The sequence below is a fragment of the Adiantum capillus-veneris genome, chromosome 7 (genome assembly GCF_014529385.1).
Source record: "Adiantum capillus-veneris isolate H3 chromosome 7, ASM1452938v2, whole genome shotgun sequence".
NCBI lineage: Eukaryota > Viridiplantae > Streptophyta > Polypodiopsida > Polypodiales > Pteridaceae > Adiantum > Adiantum capillus-veneris.
The window spans coordinates 161,784,570-161,807,675 of record NC_140937.1 but is presented as its reverse complement, the minus strand read 5'-3'; the positions used below and the strand labels follow the sequence as shown (position 1 = coordinate 161,807,675).

Below are 23,106 nucleotides of genomic sequence, written 5' to 3'. Positions count from 1 at the left end.
CCCCACCTATAGGTCTGGGTCGAACCGTGAGATCCTGGATACTAAAGATGAGACTCGGCTGTGCCATGACATAATCCTCTGTGCTGGCTCCATGACTGTGTGGAAAGCATGTAAAACCCCCCGCATCATCGGGAAATCTTTGTAGGCCATTCAAGATGACCAATCCATGTGCAGTCCTCATGTCTATCAAGTGTCGTCAATACTCATTATGTTCCCCATCCTGTGATAGTCTAGATAGGCCCGTCTCTGCAACATCCACCTCTCTCAGCATCTCCTCTGAAGTATCATTAAAAAAAAAGACTGTCTAATGATGGGCAATCCTAGCATTGAAGTCCCGTAGAATGATGATGTCACCATCTCTAGGGAGCTCCCAGATGTCATCATCCAAAATAGAAAAGGGGGATTGTCCTCTGGGGGTGCATACATTGACGTACTCGGGAGAAAATAGCAAATAGCAATGTAAAGATATCTGTCTATCTCTGCTCTTAATCTCACCCACATGTACCTAGCTTGCTCATCCCTGCGAGCTATATGTATCAATGGCTGCAACTCCTCCCTGAATAACTCTGCCACTTCTCCTGAGCCCCGCCTTCTGTGCTCTGATCGTGTCTCCAGTCTACAGGCGGTCTCCCATCTGTACCCATTAATGTGAGGCATAGACTGCCCAGAGGCTTGATGTGTCTCAGAGTAGAAGATGATGTCTCTCCCACTAAAACTTTCCTCAAAAGCACCCACATCAAGACGCATAGATCCATAACAATTCCAGGTAGCAACTTTGAGTGTGGTCCCATAGGTCTCACACCGTCATGTGGGCCGTGGCTCCAATATCACCACTCTTCCATCTCGGTAAAAAGCAATCTTACCTTATTCTCTTGCCGCTCTAATCTTGGCCATTACCACCTGCATATGAGCGATCTGTGAGCGGGTAAGATCATCCCCGAGAAAGATGCCCGTTTTCTTAAGAGTTGGTCTCTTCTTCAAAAAGTCCTTCGCTTCCATGGAGGAAAAACGAAGGATGAGTGCCCTTTCTTTCGAGGTTTCCCCCTTGCTCCCATTTTTCTTGTTGCCCACTCTCCAAGCTCTTGAGTGCATCGGTTCATGAACCCCCATCAAAGCCATGAGTTGTTTTACCTCTTCGTCCACATTATCTTGTCTTTAAGGCCACAAATTCTCACATGTAGAGAGCGCACACGCTGCTCCTCTTCTAGTGTCAGGTTAATTATGGTGTGTGTGGACATTGTTGTTTCTTTGCTTTTCCCTTTCTTGGTAACCTCAATCCATTTCTCGGCCTTATCTGCCTTCTGTTGAGTCTTTGTAATAACGTCCACGCAAGAGGTCGTCATTTCTTTGTGCTGCTCTTCCTTCTCTTTGATGGCTCGCACTTGCTCTTTGATCGTGTTGAGCTCTTCTATTACTGAAGGTTGCAATTCTCCTTCTTCAAGTGTATTTCGTGATCGTGCCTCAGCGAGCTCCCTCTTGAGTGACGCAATCTCTTCGTCTTGGGTCGTCACAGGATCACCCAGTGTAGTTATCTTGCTTTCTTGGGCCAACACGTGTTCGTCGAGCATTTTTATTGTGCCCAATAAGTTGCGGTTGATCTTGTGAATGGTTTCAATCATTTCTTCTTTGCACTTTTGAACTGCATCCTCTTAGGGGTCGAGCTTATCATTCTGTTTCCTCATGCTTGGTCGCCGTAAAAAATGAGAGGGAAATTTGCGACGGTAGTAGGAGACCACACTACACACATCACATTATGCATACATGTTCTCCCACTTTAAGCATACACGGCATACATTAGCACTTCTTGCAATTTGCAAGTCAAGACAAAGTTCCGCTTTCTGCAACTGACAATGCTGCAATTTTTGTAAATTCTGCAATTTTCGAATTTTGAATTTTCATTTTTCTTTTTTGTAATTCTGCTTGCAATTTCTGTTTATCTGCAGGGCTTGCAAATTTGCGATGCAGGTACACTCTTGATGCAGGTCGTTGGATGACCTCTGCCCCTCTTCTGTAGGTGTACAAAGCAGCACCAGCAGCGTGGGATGCAACACCATCAGCGCGATCAACAGCCGGGACTGAACCCGCAGAGCAGGCGGACAGTGCAGGACAACGCGACAGGCGAGGGAGGGGGGGTTGCTCGAGGAGGGATCACGAGGGGGGGGGGGAGGCAGGGGGGACTGCAACCGGCCTGTTCAATCCAAAAAGGGCGGTAGAGTTTACTTTAAACCTTGATTTAGCTTTCACCCATTATTAGTCGTCTATTATACCTGCGCTATAGTGACACAAGAGAGGGGAATGGGATACAGATGCTAGAATGCACCTGTATGAGTAGACCGACACCAGATTGGCCCCTAACTTAGGCGCCCCTTTCGGTATTTCTTTATTCTTCAAAAGAGGGAATAAACGCTGTGGTTCCCTACAAGCTGCCCCGCACAAACTCGGCTGAATTTCCACTCTTCCAGCCCGATTTCGGCAGCATAACTGTACTAGAACCCTTCACAGTCAGTATTCCCACGCATTGACTGAGTTTCCCGACGCATACGGGCACTTTGCAAAACCTGGCGAGAATCTGCAGCACGCTGAATTCTCTGTTTTCAGCCCTGAAAATGCGCCAGATCACCTGTACAGCGGTCCCCTTGCGTCCCCGAACCTCCTGGGGGTATTAGGGTCCGTTTAGGGCCAAAACCCTAAACTTGCAAAAATACACAGCAGGCTGTAATTCACTGTTTCGGGCTCCGTTTCGCGTGCCGGTCGCATCCGTAGCAAGTGCTCGAGCTCCCGCACCTGTAGGGCTACTTGCCCTTTGAATCGGACGAGATTTCTGGCGTGAAACCTCTCCGAATTCACCTGTACCTGCGGGGGGGTTAGCCGCTAGCTAATCCAGTACCTGTGCAAGAGGCTCTTGCCTCGGCAATCGCGCATGAACCCACACAACTGTACATTGGTCAAATGAAGAGCCCACTAGAGGGGCATAACATACTGCCAAAGGGGAGAGAGAGGGCAGTGCGTAGCGTGCAGGGCATCACTCCTGGCACCGCACTGTGCATAAGAGGGAAAGCAAGCACTCCATAGCTCTTAACCTGTGACAGAAACTTGCAAAATGAGCCTCCCAGCTATAAATCACGTTTTTGCCTTCTCTATAAGTAGTAAACTGGCCTCATAGTGCCAAGTGTCACTCATTTGTGCATTTTCCCGCTTTAGACCGTCGGGTCTAAGAATATCTCACCTGCAGCCTCTGTTGACTTGGCCACAGAGTAACAAAATGATCCCCATGTCAAACTGCACGTAATGACGCGAAGACATTTTCAGGTCCCAAAATAGCAGTTCCCTAAATTTTAGGAGATGCTGCCATTGTATCTTTCTAGGTCATCCGACCCTCTTTGTACACTGCGGCCACATCCAGAATTGAAATGTAGCCTCTGTAGCAAAGGATTCCACTTTGGCTAGTCAATGACCCCACTTGGCTAACCATAGTCCTTGTCCAACCTTAGTGCTCTCTTGCCCTCAAGCCTGGACTCTCTCTGGACAGTTCCACACTAGCTATGCAATGCAGGGTAGTTAGATTTCCTGAGGGGTGTTTCCAAAAAGTGAAAGTAAATAGATAATAAGAAAGAAATCAACAAAAAGGATAGATAGTAGTCACACGCTGGTGACAGGGACAGCGCGAGGGGGTGAGGCTAGAGAGAGAGAGAGAAAGAAAAGAAAGAAAGAAAGAAAGATTTTTAACGTCTATGTCAGGCCGAAATCGGCCTATGAGACAAATCAAATGTACATGGTGTGTCTGTCATCCGTCTAGACAAATGAAACAAAACTGATACAAAACTGAACCGAATGTAGGTAGTGGAGTATCTGAGGAGGGATGGAGCTCTATCTCTAGGGGTATATGCATGTCTATATGCTCAAGGTAGTACAATCATGAGAATGCATCAAGCTATCTAACTCCATCCTGTACTAATGGGGGGATGTAAGATGTGGTACATGGGCGGGTCTGGTACCAAGGCTACCCGGATGAAAGATGTCGGGTCGGCCCTCATCTGAGCCACTTGCTCCTCAGTGGCACGTCGCTCCCAGGCTCGGATCTCCTCGATCTGTCGGTCGTGGGAGCTCGCGCCCTTGTAGCCTGTGACTCGTGGTCGTCCTCTAGCTCGGCTCACCTCCGCCTGTGGGAGTGTCACTCCCCTCTGAGTGTCTGGTGAGGGAGGGGCCGCAATCCTCTGAAAGAAGTCTGTGAGCTGCGACTGTCTCCCCTCTGTCTGTGTAGCTGTGTGTGGCTATAGTAGTGTGTCCCGATGGCTCTGTATCTCTAGTAAGAAATGTCCGAGCTGTCTCTGATCTCGAGAGTCCATGATCTCCCGGAGAGTGGGCTGTCCTCTGAATAAGGCCTCATACTTGCCTCTGATCTCAGTGTATGCTCTGCATCTACATACAAAGTGCTCCTCACTCTCCACCTCCTCTGTGCAGGCTCTGCAGACTCGCTCCTCCCTGGGGACACCAGTATGTCTCCCGATCTCAATCTCTAACATGTGTGAAGCCACTCTCAGCTGACCAATCGCCACCCGTGAGCTATGTGGCATGTATGTGTCCATATAGCGTGGTCTCTGTATGAACCCCCCAGACAATATGGTGAGAAACTGGTCTCTGTAATCTGACATCCTCGTCCCCAAGCCAGGTGACTCCCAGACTCTCCTAGTGTATAGCTGCCACAGATCTTGTCTCAATACCAAGTTCCTCTCACTGCGAGAGAGGTGAACATATGGTGAGTGGGGGTCGTACTGGAATGGTGGTAGGCTCTCCATGTCAAGACCGTGTCCCTCAAACCATGCTCTGACTTGTGAGTACCATGCTCTCTCATGCCCACTTTCTGATAGCTGTATAGCTGCCTCAAATGCTCTACGAGTAAGTCTGTCAGGAGGTAGCTCTCTCATCCTCTGGATGAAGCAGACTGTCTGGAATAGGGCCTCTACAACCATAGGTGGTGTGGCGAGCTCGGCTCTAATAATGTCATGTGGCACTGTCTTCTTGCTGCGGAGCAAGCGTGAGACCATACATACCTGTGGCCTCTCAAGCTGTGTCCACTGGTCAGTTGTCAATCCTGGTGCCCATACTGCCGCCGAGTACATCAAGGCCGGGGTGACTAAGGTGTCGAAAAGCCACCCCTTCGTGCGGGGCTCCTGAAAGTGTGCCTGGTGGCATCTCCGCTCTAGCATGGTCAGAGCTGCCTATCCTCGGGTGAGCCTGTCAGCAGCAGCCTGCCTCATAGTGAAGGGTCCTGGTAGGCTGGTGAATGTGATGCCAAGGTAGACATAGGAGGTGACTACATCAACCTGTCCTCCTGCTGCTGTGAAGGTGGCTGCGCTCCTCACTGCACTGGATGTGTGAAAGATCATAACCTTGGTTTTGCCAAGGTTCACAGTCAACCCCCTGTGTGTGCTGAATTCGTCCAAGGCCTCAAGATGGCGTTGCAAGCCCTCGGGTGACTCTGAAATCAACACAATATCATCAGCATATAACATGATGTGGACCGGAGTACTTGCCAAGTCTCTCCCCTCTCCCCCTGCTCGCAGTATGTAGTCGGAGATCTCGTCGATGTAGAGCCCAAAGAGTCGCGGAGAGAAATGAAATGTTATATTAACGTCTTCAAAAGGCCAAAATGACCTATGAGACCAATCAGTTACAAAATAGTGAATCTAATACCATGTCTGGGTACAAAAGAACTAGAAAAGAACTAGAAGTGGAACAAAATACTACTACTACTACTACAATCTAAAACTACGTGGGTGTAGCAGCTGATACAATAGGTACCCGGTAAACTGGATGTAACAGTGTGTGAAACAAAGATGGAAGAAATGGTGAGGATCCATCCTCATCTGCACTCTGAATGTCGAGAGAGTATGGCTCGAATCTTCTGTTGTAGTCTCCGTCGATGCTGTGTAGCTCCTCTCCTCAGTCGCAGTCGTCTGTATCTCTGTAGCTGCAATGCTCGGTCGATGAGAGTGCCAGTAGTGGTCGAATGAGTGTGGGACGAGCTCTGCAGTGGTGGCTGCTCCTCTGGCTGTCCCATATCTAGTGAAGAAATCTGTAATGTGTCTCTGGGACTGCCTCTCTCTAGCTCTCCCCAGTAAAGTGTCTCTATACCTGTGTAACTCAAGTAGATATAGTCCAAGACATCTCTGATCCTCATAACTCATGACCCTAGATAGAGGACCAAAACCCTCTCTGAATAAGCAGTGGAAACGCCCCCGTATCTCATAGAACACTGTGCAATGACATATGTAGTGCAACTCTGTCTCTGGCTCTCTCTGGCATAATCGGCATATCCTGTTGTCTGCTGGTATCCCTCTGAATCTACCAGTCTCAATCTCGAGCTGATGTGAGGATGTGCGTATCTGACCAATGGCACAACGCAAACCATGAGACATATGTGTGTCCATGTAGCTGGGTCGAATCACAAACCCATCTCCTGTGAGGTGGAGAAGATGCTCTCTATAGAAAGCCATCTTCGTGCTCAACTCCTGAGGCGGCTCTATCCATGTCCTCTTGGTGTCGAGCTGGATCAGGTCTTGACGAATGAGTCTAGTGATCTCCACCCGTGTAAGAGACAGCGAGGGTGCGTGAAGAGAATACTGGAAAGGGGGCAACCTGTCCATGGTGAAGCCATGTGTCTGAAACCATGAAGTCATCTGTGCATACCAGCATGAAGTGTCCCCCTGTAGAGCTAACTGTCTGGAAGACTCAAGGGCCAGTCTAGCGTATCTGTCTCTAGTAGTATCCCATAGGCTGTGCACAAAGGACACTGATCTGGTAAGCGCCTCAATCTCCATGGGGGGGGCAGCTAGCTCTGCTCGAATGATCGCGTGAGGTACGGAGGCCTTGGCTCTAATCAATCGGGAGATCATAGATACCAAGGGCCTCTCCATACGTCTCCAACCATCCTGGCCTACAGGAGGTCCCCATACCTGTACCCCATACATCATAGCTGAGGCTACTAAAGTATCAAAGAGCCATAACTTTGTCCGAGGTTCCTGGAACTGAACCTGCGAACACATCCTCTCCAAGCCTCCCAAGGCCGCATAAGCTCTGGTCAGTCTAGTCTCTGCTGCTCTCCCCAAAGAAAACCTCGGCCCAGTGAAGACTATCCCAAGGTAAGTGTATGCATCTGTATACTCCACAATCTCTTGACCATACGTGAAGGTCGGTGCCGATCTCCTGATCCACTGCGGTGTGGTGTTAAACACCATGACCTTGGTTTTACCAAGGTTTACAGACAATCCACTATCCTCTGCAAAACTGTGTAATGCATCCAACTGTCGCTGCATACCCTCTGGTGAGTCAGAGATCAAGACAATATCATCAGCATATAACAACAATGGGATCCACGTCCCTGCCAGCTGGGCACCTCTATCACCCTCTCTGTCAATGTAATCAGACACCTCATCAACATACATACCAAATAGAGTAGGAGACAATGGGCAACCCTGTTTCACCCCGATAGTGGAGTGAACTAAGTCAGATATCCCCTCTGGGGTGCGTACATGTCCCATCACTGATCTGTATAAAGCCATAATCCCCCAAATCAACACTGTGGGCACCCCCATCTCCTGCAGTCTGCGCATCAGTCGAGCTCTCGGTACCATGTCAAATGCTTTGCGGAAATCCACAAAGCTACAATAAATCCGTCTCCCATGTGACCTGCCCTCCTCAATGATAGCTCTGAGTGTCAGAATATGGTCAAGAGTGGAGAAACCCCTCCTGAAACCTGCCTGTCCCTTTGCCCGTACACCCTCACCCTCTGCCCAGTTACTCAACTGCTGCTCAATAATGGATGCATACAATCGTGCAAGTGTGTGTCCAACCATAATAGTGCGGTAATTTCCAAGCTCTGTAGGATCACCTGCCTTGAATATAGGCACAATAGTAGACAACCTCCAAGTCTCAGGTAATCCCTCACACATGGCACGATTGAACAACACTGCAAGAACCTCCATCAGCATATCCCTAGCATGTATAAAGTGCTCCGCTACTAGACCGTCATGATCGTAAGCCCTCCTGGTCCTCATCCTGTCAATGGCTCTCTTTACCATCTCAGTGGTAAAGAAGGTGCTCGTAGGTGGACATGGCTCTGTAGGATCTGGAAGGGGATCCTGCCCAGGAACCGTATATAACGATGTCGCATACTGGCCCCACACATCAGGAGAAGTAATCACTGGGGGAGGGGAGTGCTCATGGAAGAGTCGCCATGCCTCGCCTGAGTCTCTACTCAAGAACAACTGATACAAGTCTCACTCCATCTGGGCCAGGTAAGCTCGTTTCTTCTTTCGCACAAGGCGCCGGAAAGCAATCCGTGACTGTCTGTAGGTGATGACTCCTAAATGAAGATCCCTCTGAAGCTGGGCTCTCATCTCTCTGCACTCCTCATCATACCAACTATTCTGGGGCATGCTCCCAGAATGTCGCCTCCGATCCGGTTGAGTGTGTGGGTATGCCTCTGATGCTGCATCATGTAGTGTCTCAGTCAGTAAAGTAGTGCACTCCTCTACTGAGAGGCCTGGAGCAACTGTGCATAGACGATCCTAGATCGCCTCTGTATAAACCGAGTCAGTCTCTGGTGTAAATGTATAACGGGTGTGTGACCTGCCTCTTGATTTCTGGGCTGTACTAAACTGAAAAGATACGGACAGTGTTAAGAGAGCATGATCCACTGCTACGCCCACTGGTCTGGCTCCCACTGTGAAATCCTGAATACAAGGAATAAAGCTCGGCTGTGTCATAACATAGTCCACTGTACTGGCCCCATGTCTGTGTGGAAAGCATGTGAAGCCTGCTGCTCCAGGAAACCGCTGTAAGCCATTAAGTATGGCTAGCCCATGTGTAGTGGTCATCTCCGTGAGGTATCTCCCATACTCAGTCTGCTCTCTGTCATGTGAGCATCTGTCAAACCCCAGCTCACCCACATCCAACTCTCTAAGCATCTCATCTGAAGTGTCGTAGAAGACTGTATGACAGTTGCCCGTTCGAGCATTGAAGTCTCCTAGGAGGATGATATCACCATCCCTAGAAAACTCCCATATATCATCATCTAGAATTGAGAAAGGCGACTGCCCTTTAGATACAGCATATACTGACGTACTGGGGAAGTAACATATAGCAATATATAGAAATCGACCTGTGTCAGCTCTCAGCCTCACCCACATGTATCTAGCCTGATCATCTCTCCGTACAATATGTAGTAGTGGCTGTAGCTCCTCCCTAAACAACACCGCTACTCCTCCTGAACCTCTACTCCCATGCTCAGATCTCGTGACTGTTCTGTGGGCTGTCTCCCATTTGTATCCCACCACATGTGGCAACAATTGGCCAGGGGCCTCGTGAGTCTCTGAAAAGAAAACAATGTCCTTGTCTCTGAAACTGTCCTCAAAGGCACCAACATCCAACCTCATAGACCCATTACAATTCCAAGTCGCCATCCTCAATGTGGTCCCATAGGTCTCGCACCGTCATGTAGAGCGCCGCTCTACAATCACCACCCGACCATCTCTGTAAAAGGCCATCTTCCCCTTGTCCCTTGCCGCTTGAATCTCGGGCATTACTTCTCTCATATGCGCAAGTTGTGAGAGAGTGAGGTCATCGCCTAAGAAAATACCTGTCTTCTTGAGAGTAGGTCTCTTCCTCAAGAATTCCTTCTTCTCTTCCAATGAAGGGAAGCGTAGTATGAGAGCTCTTTCCTTTGAAGATTCTCCGGGGCCCTCACTCTTCTTGCCCACTCTCCATGCCTTTGTGTGTGAAGGCTTCTCCACCCCCATCATTGATGTGAGGCTTGTGACCTCTTTTTCCACATTGTTTATGTCCTTGAGGCCGGTTACCCTCACATGTAGAGCCCTAAAAACAGGTCGCGAACCCTAAAATACAGCAGCGAACCCTAAACGAAAGCATGGTAAAGAGAGAGAGAGATGGCGTGATGAGAGAGAGAGAGAGAGAGAGAGAGAGAGAGAGAGAGAGAGAGAGAGAGAGAGAGAGAGAGAGAGAGAGAGAGAGAGAGAGAGAGAGAGAGAGAGGAATGATCTAAAATGTAATATTAACGTCTTCAAAAGGCCAAAATGACCTATGAGACCAAAAGGTTACATGTGGTGAATCTAATACCAGGTCTGGGTAAAAAAAGTACAAAGAATTGAAAAGAAAATAGTCGGTAGGGGTGGGGTGAAAGCTGATACAAGGGGAATACAAAGGGTGAGCTGATACAATGGAGCTCTCTGACAGTCGAGGCATCATATACATATACATCACTATCCAAAAGGCTATATATATTCAATGTCCTCCAAGGTAGGCACTCTCTTAGGACGGCTCCTATGTCGCGCCGGTATGGTATGGATCCTCTGTCGCAATCTCTGTCGATCTCGAGAGGGCCTCCTCATCCGTGGGCAACGGGACCGCCCCAACTCTATCGCCTAATCAAGCAATATGCCTCTGGTTTTGTTATGTTGTTGGGGCTGCTCGGACTCCTTTGTCTGTGACTGAAAGAAATCTGTAATCTTCCACTGTTGCTGGATCTCTCTCATTGTGCCCCTCTTCAAGAGGTCCTCTCTGTGTTTGCGAAACTCCAGTAAGTATAATCCGAGGCATTTCTGATCTTGGTATCTCATGACTCTAGAAAGTGGTCCAAAACCCTCTCTGAATAGACAGTGAAAGCGGCCTCGTATCTCATAGTATACTGGGCAGTGACATATGTAATGTAGTTCTGTCTCTGGCTCTATCTGGCACACCTAACAAATCCTTGAGAGAGAGAGAGAGAGAGAGAGAGAGAGAGATGAATCCAGGATAAGCCCAAATTCACCCTTAGAGGAAAGTGCAAGGTATAGACCCATGGTAGTCACCCACAAGACAATACAACCATCAGCTCCATCATCCATAGTATTGACTAAGTACCACGACATCCTTACCAACGTCGTCAGTGCCCAATAGCGGGTGTAACAGACTTGGACACTCCAAGTCAGGAATCAACCGTGACAGCACCAAATAACCCCTTCAGAACAATTCACAGATAGATTTGCATTGGCCGAGCGGAGTTCCGTGCCTAGAGATATTGGCCCCAAAGATTGGCGCCCCTTTCGGTATTTCTTTTTATATTAATCAGATCAAAGTACAAGAGAGTGGCTAGGGTTTCACTCTCAGACTCTGCGTCCAAATGCTCTGAGAAGTGAGGCCCTCACCACCACTAATTTAAAGACTACAAGGGATGTCCAAAACCAGAGCCCCAAAAGCTTGAAAGCAAAAGCAGATTCTCTCTCTCTCTCTCTCTCTCTCTCTCTCTCTCTCTCTCTCTCTCTCTCTCTCTCTCTCTCTCTCTCTCTCTCTCTCTCTCAATGAGAGTCAGTAAAAAGCAAGTTCCCTTTTTCTCTCTCTTTCTCCCAAATCATAGAAAAAAGCTGAGATTTGCGTCGCTCAAAAATTTAAAAAAAATAAATTAAACTTTTTTTCACCTCCGCGATTTTCGAAAATTAGGGTTTTTTGGCAGAAATTAGGGTTTTCTGCTGTCCGTAGCCACATCATCACTTTGTGACATATCCCCCTCTTGAAAGCATTGTAATCGACCGGGATTACGCGTGGAAAACCGACAAAAGCCATAAACCGTCCTAGCAGACATTGACTGTTAGTACCTACATACTAGGAACACACATCAAGCACATGTACAAAATCGACAGTCACATCACACGACATCACACGACATCACAGGACATCACAGGACATTCAACATTCATTCGGATCTTAGAGCATGATTTATCGGCAATGTAGCTAGCAATCACATCTAGGTCCAATCGGGACCTCATCGATGTCTGATTGACTAACCCCTATTGCAACCATGTCTATTCGAGATCAAGTAGGCCAAAATGCTGCAGTCATTTCGTCTATCAGTTCTTGCACTCAAAAGAAGTGAAGAAACAAATCAGTATCATTATCAGGAATTCCATTTCATAAAGTCATACAACAGAATATTGTCAGCTCTCAGTATCCCTGAAGCTCAAAGAGACATTAGTGACTCTAGTATCTAAATCAAGGCATCTGTTGACAAAGGAGCGGAGCGACTCCCCTCTTGTACATTCCATTGCACCAGATCTCCGGCCAAGCTGAATTCTGGGCTCCATTTGGAGTAGACTATGCTAAACCAAAAGCATCGAGGTAAAGTTTCACAATCTGAGGAGTATCTGCTAGGTCCTCCTTCTCCATCCACTTCGCATCAAGTGTAGGATAATTCTTGAACTTAACCAAGAACCGCCTTCGGACTTTACCCTTATTCTTCGTATCCTTATGTGCCAAAATCTATCCAGGAACAAGGATCTCCTCGTTTTCCTCCACTTCAGGTTGCTCATCAGGCTCCCCATCATCAGGCACATCACCCTTAACAGGTTTCAAGAGACTCACATGCAATGCATTGTGAATCCTCCAAGTATCTGGCAGTTTCAATCGGAAGGAGACATCATTTATCTTTTCAGTGATCTTGAAAGGTCCGTAGTATCGCATACTGAGCTTTGGAAAAAGCCTCTTCTTTCCCTTTTTCTTTCGTAGGCGTGCCTTCTCAAAACGTAAGAGCACCCAATCATCCTCCTTCAATTTCAAGTCGCGACGATGGCGATCCGTTGCCTTTTTCTGTCGTTCTTGAGACTCTTGCAAAGTCTCGTGAACCTTGGCAAAAGCCATATCCAAATCTCGCGAATATTCATCCGCTTCAAATATCTAATCTTTCGTGCTCAGGAAGGATGGAATCTTCGCAGCACTTTCAACAATCTCACATGGTGTCTTCCCTGTCGAAGAGTGTATCATGTTATTGTAGGCAAATTCCACCAAGGGTAAGTTCTTTTTCCACTAAGTCTTCTGATCCGAGATACAAGACTTCAATAAATCTAAAATCACTGAATTGGCAATCTCAAATTGCCCGTCAGTTTGCAAGTGGAACGATGACGAGAACTACAACTACGTGCCAATGTTCTCCCAAATTGCCGCATCTGCTTTTGCGAAAGCTGCTTCTGTGACAAAAAGTAGCGCAAACTTTGATGGTCTGTAAAGACAGTAAAATTCGCTCCGAGTAGGTAATGCCGCCACTGAGTAAGAGCATGGATAAGCGCCAAAAGCTCTTTCTCATATATTTGTGCTGTCATCTCTGGCCTAGAGAACAGTCGGCTCTTGTAAGCAATGACATGGCCTTCTTGCATCAAGACCGCACCCAGACTACGACCATAGGCATCACAAAATACTACAAATGAGTTCTGCAAGTCCGGCAAAGTCAAATCTCGTCCTGTAGTCAATTTCTCTTTCAATGTGTGAAAGGAAGTCACCTCTGTGGATCCCCACGAGAAAGGGACTCCTTTCTATATCAAGATATGCACAAGGGGAAGCAACCTCTGCAAACTTTTGTATGAACCGCCTGTAGTACGAACACAGTCCCAAGAAGCTTCTAACTTCATGGACATTCCTTAAATCGGGCCAATCACGGATAGTCGCTATCTTGGCCGGGTCCATTTGTGCTCTTGTTTTGCTGAGACAAAGTTTCCCAAAAAATAAGTATCTCTGAAGCATATGATCTCTGTGTTCTACTTCATTCTTGGAGAAAACAATGATATCATCAAAGAAAGTGCCAACAAATAGCCTGTACTTTCGAAAGATCCTGTCCATCATCCGGTTAAATGTCGCAGTAGCATTGGTTAAGCTAAAAGGCATCACCAAAAACTCAAATAACCCAAAAGTTGTCCGAAAGGCTGTGTTGTAGACGTCTCCTGGCGCGATTCGGATATGATGATATCCACTCTTCAAGTCAGTCCTGCTAAAGCACGAGGATCCTTGTAACCTGTCGAGTATATCATCGATCCTAGGAATTGGAAATCTGTTCTTGATGGTGATTTTGTTGAAAGTTCTATAATCGATGCACATTCTCCAAGATCCGCCTATCTTCAAATCCAACAACAGTGGAGAGCAATACGGTGAAGTATTATGCTGGACAAGACCCTTTTCGAAGAGGTCTTTCACTGGGTTCATAATCTTTTCATTCTGTACTCGGCTCACACGGTCAGGTGGCCGGTTCGGTGGCGTGCTTCCAGGTATCAGATCAATGGTTTGATCTTCAAGCCCTCTAAAAAGCAATCGGCATGAGCGTGCAGAAAAAATCTTGGCGTTCTTTTGATCAGGTCAAAACATATTCAACCTTTATCCATCGTTCAGTTCTCTCCCAAAAGAATCAGTAAGAAACTGAAGTTCATCAAGTACAATCTCTAAGCCCTTCATTTATCAAAGTCGCTTTCTCGGCCCGTAGTCAACCACGGTGTAGTTCTTGTGGTACCAAGGGATCTGAGTAGAACGTCACTCGCGTGCCTTGAACACCCCTGTCATTGCAAACGAAGTTTGCAAATGCTCGGTGTAATGGCAACATCCCATCCGGGTGCCAGTTGAACTACCTCCGCCTGTGGCGTCAGTCTATCGGGCCTAATTCCAAATCGAGCCGCCAATTCCAAGTGAAAAGAAGTTGGCCTTGGCTCCTTCAAAAGAGCTTCCTGATCCTTCACTTTGCCCCAAAAGCGGCAAAGTTTGTGCTTTTATTCATTAGATTCGGTGCAGGTCCCACGCCATGTGGTACCAGTTCTGCTTTTCTATCTGCCTTTTCTGCCACGCTCCTTAGCTGCTCTCGAACTCTCAGGCCTATCGTCATTCTTATCATTCTGTTCTTTCGGTGCCTGTTTAGGGCACTTCGCGGAGATATGTCCATGTTCCCCGCATCCAAAGCACTTCCCCTCCCTGATGACGCGAGCTTTCTCCTGAGGAGTAAGCCTGGGTCGTGCATTCTTCTTCTTTGGGTTGCTCTTTTTCCTTCTACTTTCATTCCCAGAAGTCTGTTCGGCTCGTTGTGTCATGGCCACATCTGTGGGGTAGGTTAGACTGCCAGAGTGAATGGCAAAGCCCCGCTTCGCATGACTAATCAACTCCTGAATAGAAGCCGACTTGTGTTCCAAGCAGTGATCTCGGATCTCTGTAGGTATACCCAAGGTAAACCGCTCAATCTGTTCTCTGAACGAGATGATCTTGAATGAAGAGGCGGGTAGAAAAGAGCTCCAGAATCTTTCACAATAAGCATTGATTGTATCTTTCTTGGTCATCCGAAGATGGTTCCAAGCAGCTCGTACATCTCGTTCATATTCTTGCGTCAACCAAGAAGAAATAAAAAGCTTCTTAAATTTCAGCCATTTAACTGGCGCAGTCTTGTTTAAAAGAAGCGTGGACCACCAAGTACGAGCATTCCCCTTAAAGTAAGAGGCAGCTCTCTGAATCTTGGAGTGCTCTGAATAGTGTCCTCCCACGAAAGCGATGTCAAACTGCTGTATAAAAGACAAAGCCTTCGAAGCATCTGAGTATCTTGAAAAAGTATCAAACTTGATCGACTGTCCACCTTCGTTAAACTCTTGGACTTTCTTGCTTTTATCTTCGAGAAAGTCATACTGGTTGGCTTTTTACCTTTTCTGTCTTCTTGGCCGTAGAAGAGAAATCGGCCGTGCTTTGATACTACTGTAACAGACTTGGACACTCCAAGTCAAGAATCAACCGCGACAGCACCAAATAACCACTTCAAAACAATTCACAGATCACAATAGATTTGCACTGGCCCGACGGAGTTCTGTGCCTAAAGATATTGGCCCCAAAGACTGGCACCCCTATCGGTATTTCTTTTTATATTAATTAGATCAAAGTACAAGAGAGTGGCTAGGGTTTCACTCTCAGACTTTGTGTCAGATGCTTTGAGAAGTGAGGCCCTCACCACTAATTTAAAGATTACAAGGGATGCCCAAAAGCATAGCCCCAAAAGCTTGAAAGCAAAAGTAGATTCTCTCTCTCAATGAGAGTCAGTAAAAAACAAGTTCTCTTTTTCTCTCTCTTTCTCCCAAATCATAGCAAAAAGGTGAGATTTGCGTCATTCAAAATTTCCAAAAATAAAAAAAAATCACCTCCGCGATTTCCGGAAATTAGGGTTTTTGGCAGAAATTAGGGTTTTTTGCTGTCCGTAGCCACGTCATCACTTTGTGACAGTGGTTGTAGAACTAGGTACGAACATATGCTCCCAAACACCACACACACACACACACGAGCATATATCAACACAAAGTTCAGCGTACTAAGTTTTTGTGTGAGAGAGAGAGAGAGAGAGAGAGAGAGAGAGAGTCTTTTCAGAGTGTATGCTACGTTGATTTTGTATTTAGAGCATTCACAGGATCTTTCTTTGAGAAAAAAGCATGGAAATATATCCCAAGGTATGGCTGTACCGGGGAAATCATAGTGCCTACTAATGATGTAACCATTAAGGAGACTAACTGATTGATGTTGACATCATGTCCGGAACTTTACAATTGTGAGGCTGTGCTGGGGAATAATGGTGTCTACGAATGGTTGTTGAAAGCATTCAATATACTGCACAAGTATTGCACCATCAATTTCAGATCTTTTGACTTTCGATTACTTGCCTCAGGAGGATGATTTTGGGGATCTGCAAGATTTTCAAAATAGCCCCTCTGTTGAACGCACTTTCAACAATTTTTCCTTCAAGGTAAAGCGAGTTAATCTAGTTCTCAGATTTCTGCAAAGTACAGTTTTTGCATCTCTCTTGCTCTTTTTAAGGGATGATTTTTGTTGAACTGTGTGTTGGACTTTATAGAATGCTTCCCAGCTTGCCTACATGAATTATGATATCGTTTCACAATCTGGAAGAGATGGAATGAAAGGACATTCACGACATCAATCAGCGTCATAGACAGTGTTCAAATGTCTTTTGTAAAATATGTAGCAGTTAGCAGAAATTATGTCCACTTTTCTTATACGGAGGAAGGTGGTGAAGCTGCTTAGTCTGATACTATGGCAGGCTTCAAAATTTTGACTTTCAAGTCTGCAGCAAGGAAGGGCTTTGTGTCCCAATTGTAATTATATAGGCAGTATATGACTCTTCTTGGGAGAAAATCTCTTACGGATGTACATATTGTCTGAATTGAGTGTATCTATTCTCTACATAATTGAGAGGCACCTTACTGTTCGGCATGTTTTCTACCAATGGTCCACGCTCTTGATCCTGTTTTTCGACTCGTCTGAATTTTGCTTTGTGAAAGTAAACACCAATTCTTGGCTGTCTGGATCAACCTGATCTTTTCCTTTTTAAGCAGTGCACATTTTTTCCAATAAATGTAATGATTTATTTATTTCTGTTGGCTGCGTACAAAAGTGGTTCATACTAACAGACCCAACATTGCGTACAAGCTGTATTTTCCAGTGTAGAGATGGAGCAAAACATAGCTTTAAAAGACTTCTGGAGCACCCAGAACAAAGCATTGTAAACCTCCTGGAAAATTTTGCTGTGTTTGCTGCAATGATTTGGACATCAAGGACATGGCCTTCCACCAAGAAGAGGATTAGGGCCACAACATTTAACCATGGAGAAAACATAGTATGTTCTGAGGTGCAGGTGAAGTAAAGTTCAGCATACCCTACATGGGCAAAAATAAGCGAATAACAAGCACTCGAGAGAGATTCTAATAGCTGGCATTTCACATCTTTTGCCAGACAAATATTGAAAACTGCGAAGGTCGGGGGTCGGGAGAGGAGTGCTCCAAGCCGTCCATCTAGTGGCCCTTCTGCAGCTTTATTCAAGCCGACAGTCAATGGATTGAAGCCACATCAGCAACCGGAAAAATTTACATGACCAGTGAATCAAGAGAAGCCACCTCATCACGTGGAATTTCAACCACCAGTTTCCACCTCAGCACCTGGAATTTAGGCAAAGAAAGCCTGCCTGTGACGTTTGTCACTTGTATTCGTGTGTGTAACCTGGCCCTCCTCCCCCCCATCTTGAAGGATGGGATTGGTTCCTCAGTGAGACCATTCCCTATGAGGCACCATTCCCTTGGAGTCAGGCTCCCAAGGTTGGCTCCTAGACTTTGCCGGTCGCTAATTTTGTCACCTGCATTTCGAGGAATGGTCACTGAGGGACCATTCTCTACTCCTTCAATAAGTAACGATTTTGAACAAACAAAGAACACAATGAAGCAACAAAGGCTAGTTCGCTTGAACAAACTTGAGGAAATCCAAGGAACTAAGAACAAATACACCATATGTAGTTGAAAGAGCCAAATGTTGGAAGTAATGTGAGGCATTCTAATAGTTCGTCGCTTCATTACTTTATGGTAGAAGCCCTCTCTTGATGAGATGAAGCAGAATCTTAGAGATAAAGTTAAGAGACAAGCAATCATGAATGGAAAACCTACAAGCACTTCTTCAAGCACCAACGATAACACTCTTTTCAACAAGGGAGACAGAAAGATCAACAATCAAAACATCGACTCACCACCCACAGAACTGACAAGAATTTGAGCATGATAACCAATTCTCTAATGGAAGAGGAGGTCGTTCCTCTAGACGTGAAGGAAGAGATAAATTTATAAGCTACCAAAATTCTAAATCAATGCTATTATTTTCCAAGTTATGGACATATTGAGAAGTTTTTTGAAGGAAGAATCAAACTGACTTAATGGAAAATTAAGCTTCTAAGAGCTTCCAAGGTGAGAACCTTCTAATCTCCGGGACATTACATAAGCCGATAGTGTGGACCTTGAAGGAAAGGAAAGACCATGGTGGATTGAGAGTGGATAAAGCTCACACACGGCTTGTCAATTTAAATCTTTTATTCTAACAAAACTAATAAGAAGAAACAATTTAAACTTCCACCTATTTCTACCAACCAACCATGTCATGCCACCAAAATTGAGATAAAACTTTAGTGGCATCCGCTAGCCTTAGTGTACTGTTTAGATTCAAAGGATGTGAAATAAAGGAGCAAAGTTAGGCTCATTTTGACAAGGGCTAGTGGTGTCTGCCTATTTTGTTGTGGATTTTGCTTGATTCCCCAATTTTGCCACAAAGGGGCATAATAATTGTAGAATACATATTCATCCAAGAATCTATTTTAATAATAAGCTATTTTTGGGTCTTGGGTTTCAGTGTGTTGCAAATTGTACATGAAGCCTTGGTAGATTTGTGTAATTTTCCTATGCTCACACAACCGCATTCCTAAAGATTGTGCCGTTTTTAACTAGTTTTTTGCCAATCAAGTGTAAAATCTATGTTTAATAGCTCTTGCTATAAATGGAGCTGGTCTTGTCATTTTTCAGGACTCCCATTAGGAAGAGGAAGGTGGGTTCTAGGAGGGCCACTTAACTTGCCATGAGATTATTAGGTTGATTAAAGTTTTGACAAATATGTGTATGCCATATGTGCAATAATGGTCGGCGTGTAAAAGAGGTTTAAAACTGGTTAAAAATACACTTTTCCTAGTCGAAAATTTTATGGTTTTCGGCCTTCTATAACTTCTACATATAATCTTTGATTTGTGCGACGATTATAGACTTAGACTCTGCATTCCAAGCTCTTTCCATAGATATTTTAATGATAGAGTCTTTCTTGCTAGATTTTAAATTTCATTTTGGAGGGAAAGTTTGGATGCAAACTAAGTTTGAATTCAAAATCTTTTTTTTGATTACTTTTAGATACGAAAGGTTTGACTCCCTTAACTTACTGAATGAAGAGGGCCTCCTAGACCCCATTCTCTTCCTAACGAAAGTTTTCTTGGCTTAGTGTGTAATCATTGCATTTGGGCTTGGAGCTTTGTGAGAAATGAGGAGGCCACCCTTGCTCTCTTCTCTCTTCTCAACAATATGATGAATTGTATGAAGCACCCTCTTATTCCCTCATGTAAGGAAGTAAAGCATTTGTGATAAAAAGCTCTCAGTTCTCTCTCTTTTCTAGGGTTTACCTTGATTTAGCTTGGGTTTAATTTAAAGAAGCATGTTATTTTCTCTTTCCTCGTGTTTACCTTCACTTGCTTTAGATTGGGTTTAATCTTAAGAAGCGTGTTATTATTTCCATGTTAATCTCATTTTCTTGTGTTTGTGTGATCACCTTTTCTCATGGATTTAGGTTTTGCATGAAAAGTATTTGACATTTACACCATGGGACTATTTAAAGAACCCCTACCCCCCTTCAATGTATACATAAAATTTTACATCTTCCACTGTTTATAATCATCTTTGATTGACTCACATGATATGGTATGCAACCCTCTTTTGTGCAAACTCTATATTCGGCATGAAGAACTTTGCCAGATTTGGCCACTCTTCATGCCATCAAACACAAAACAGCTTGGCAAATTTGTCAAGGCCACCCTTTGGCAGCCCTCTCCGGAGATGTTCAACCCATTTTGGGTGAGCATTTTGACTAAGTCACGTGAGTAGTTCAAGGTTTGTTGTCATCAGCTGATTAACACATCTACGACAAAGGTGGTATTTGCTGGCGACTGCCATGATTTCTCGCAAAGATAGGGGACAAAGGAGTATTGAACTTAGTGCACTCTCAAATTTGGAAGGTCGCTCACTACCCACATGCATCTTGAGCAATGTATAGGCCTTGTTTAGGATGCTATAGAATTGGACCCCATCTTGGCAACTCACAATAAGGGGTAGCAAGCAAAAATTGATAGATTTTTAAAAGAAAACAAAAAAATAATTTCTTGTACTTTGGAGTGGATGTATGGCATTGGTTCACTTGAATTTGGTAAGGAAGAGCGACTCTAGGCAAAGCTTCAAAATTGGCAAGGATCTAAGGATAATTGGCTTTTGTGATCAAGCCTTGGATATGTCTTTGTAGCAATGAAGAATTTTTAGAGAGAATTCCTCTTACATCATTTGCAAATAGTCAATTGGATTGGGTCCAAAATTTATGCTGATTGAATAACATTTTGAGAAAAGTATAATTGGCTTCGGATTTGAGCCGTGTGAAGAAGATTGGAAAGTGCCTATTTTTAAAGCTTCCAAACCATATGGGAGTCACTTAGGGAAATTCGGTTATTAGGGAGACAAATTGTAGTTGAAGAGATTTCTTGGCCAAATTTTGTGGAAAGCTTCCATTACACACATAGCCTAGCTATCAAACAACACTAAATCCAAAACTTCTACAATCAATAGATGTCACCCTACCATATGAGCATAACTATCTTAATGCAGCTTGGTTTGAGAGTCTTTCTACAATCTTGTATGAGTTCTGTCTCTATCGAGGTGGCCATCTCCTCTGGACCTACTCACAACTCCTCCCCAGAAAAAGGAGGTTGCTTTTGGGTAGAGATACAAAGGTTTATAGTGTTGACCCATTTATTTGAAAATCTTGGTACTACACTTTACTTCTTCATTTCATCTAGAACCAAATGGAAAAATAGGAGTAACAAATTGTAATATTATTGACTTAAAATGTATGTGCATTCTCATTCCAACGCATGGGATGACTTCTTGCATATTTTTTACTACCTACAGATTTTGCAATTTGCATATGACTACCTGCATATTTTGCAATTTTCATATAATAACACTACTCAGCCTTCTAATGGTATGTCACCTTTTGAAGTTGTGTATCATGATCCAGTCCCTACAACTATGGTGATTCAACTCCTACGACTCCTTCTCCCCTTAACAATGTCCTCCTTCTTAAAAGAAAATTTCCATGCATAGCTTTGTGATTTGAGTCTTATCAAATCTAAACATTGAGATCAGATGTGTGTCAAAAGATGAGTGCATGCACTTGATGGTTTTACATATCATATTCATTACAAACATATCGTGATCCATGTGAGAGAAAGAAAGATATTTGAAGCGACTTCAAATGACTTATGTGTGTAGATGTGTTTTTTTTCAAGGTGTGTGTGAAACATTTCACCGTCTCTCTCTCTCTCTCTCTCTCTCAAACACTTACACAATCAAGATTAAGATACTTCCTTTCCACACACACACACACACACACACACACACACACACACACGTAGATATAAAGTGTAAGACATGTCATAGGTGTAAGAGATGGAGATGTGGCAATGGTTACTAGATTTTGTATAGAGACATTAGGTTAGAGAAGGAGATAGGAGAATCATCAGCTTTCTATAATTACAAGGGATTAGCGCCAGCTTTCTAAGCATGGGCATTGCTCTCAAGAATGAAGCCTCTTTCCACAAAAGGGCTTTTTATAAAGGCGTCGAATCCAAGAAGTTATGTATTACAATTAAATGAAGCTCACCTCCATAGGATATACAAATGTAAGGTTAAAGCTATACACAACTAATAGAAAATATTATAGCATGTCTTCCTATGATGAGTACATTGTTGATGCATGTGTTAGCTGTTGCTAACATTGCCCCCCTTCTAGTTTGGTGCACATACTTGTGTGCATCTTGGAAGGTACCTTCGTGGAAGGAATGTCTAGTTGTCAAAAAATAAAGGAAGTTTTTAGCTTCAAAGGCCAACAAATATAAATAGGACATGTACAAAGAAAGATCATGCAAAGTAATTTTGCTTCCAAAAGATGGGTCCAATTTCAATGTAGGGACTTGACCAAATGAGCCAAGGTGGTTCCCCTTGCCTGCCAAGTGCCAATAAGGCACTAGGACACAAGTTTAGATATACAAATTTGATTTCATTGTGTCTAGTAGCATATTTGCTACTTTTTGGACTTTTTTTTTTGCATTCATTTGATCATCTTTTAGCACTTTTTAATTTCTTTCATAGTGAGAGACACTTATGGCAAATGGACTAAGGGAAGAAAGCATGAATATAGCCCTAGGTCATGTTAAAAGTTGAGGAACATTAAAGCAATCATTAGGAATCTAGGAGTAGCAAGAAATGAACCTATATTAATCTAAGTTCAAGGTCAATTGCCTATGATTAACACAAATAAATCCAAATTTTGGATGTGTTTTTCTCATAAAGTCAAGTATTGAAACTTTAGGTGTATGCCTAGCTTTTGGAAGGACAAGAACCATATCTCCAAGCAATCACTTGATCCAAGCAAGAATGTAGAGATAAGAAAAAGAGAAATGTAATGGAAGGCTTTTACCTATTGGTGCTCCTTTGAGCATCCTTGAGTAAATCATCCACTTTTGTTAAGGCTTCTTGATTCATTTATTGAAAACCAAACTTCTTAAGCAAACTTTAAAGAAAACACAAGCCTTAAAAACCATTTATTGAAAACCAAAACACACAAACAAACTTTATCAAACCT

General features: G+C 44.4%; 1 protein-coding gene across 3 annotated transcripts in view; it reads left to right on the top strand.

Annotated features, from left to right (window-relative positions):
- The window catches only part of LOC147454958 (putative serine/threonine protein kinase IREH1), a 162,025-nt gene extending 144,971 nt beyond the window's left edge, over positions 1–17,054 (top strand). For all 3 annotated transcript variants that reach the window (XM_086516801.1, XM_086516800.1, XM_086516799.1), the window contains exons 16-17: positions 16,496–16,573; positions 16,682–17,054. In XM_086516801.1, coding sequence (XP_086372927.1) covers positions 16,496–16,573; positions 16,682–16,777 — 174 coding nt within the window. In that variant the 3' untranslated portion in view covers positions 16,778–17,054. The remainder of the gene's footprint in view (positions 1–16,495; positions 16,574–16,681) is intronic.
- The last annotated feature ends 6,052 nt before the right edge of the window (positions 17,055–23,106 follow it).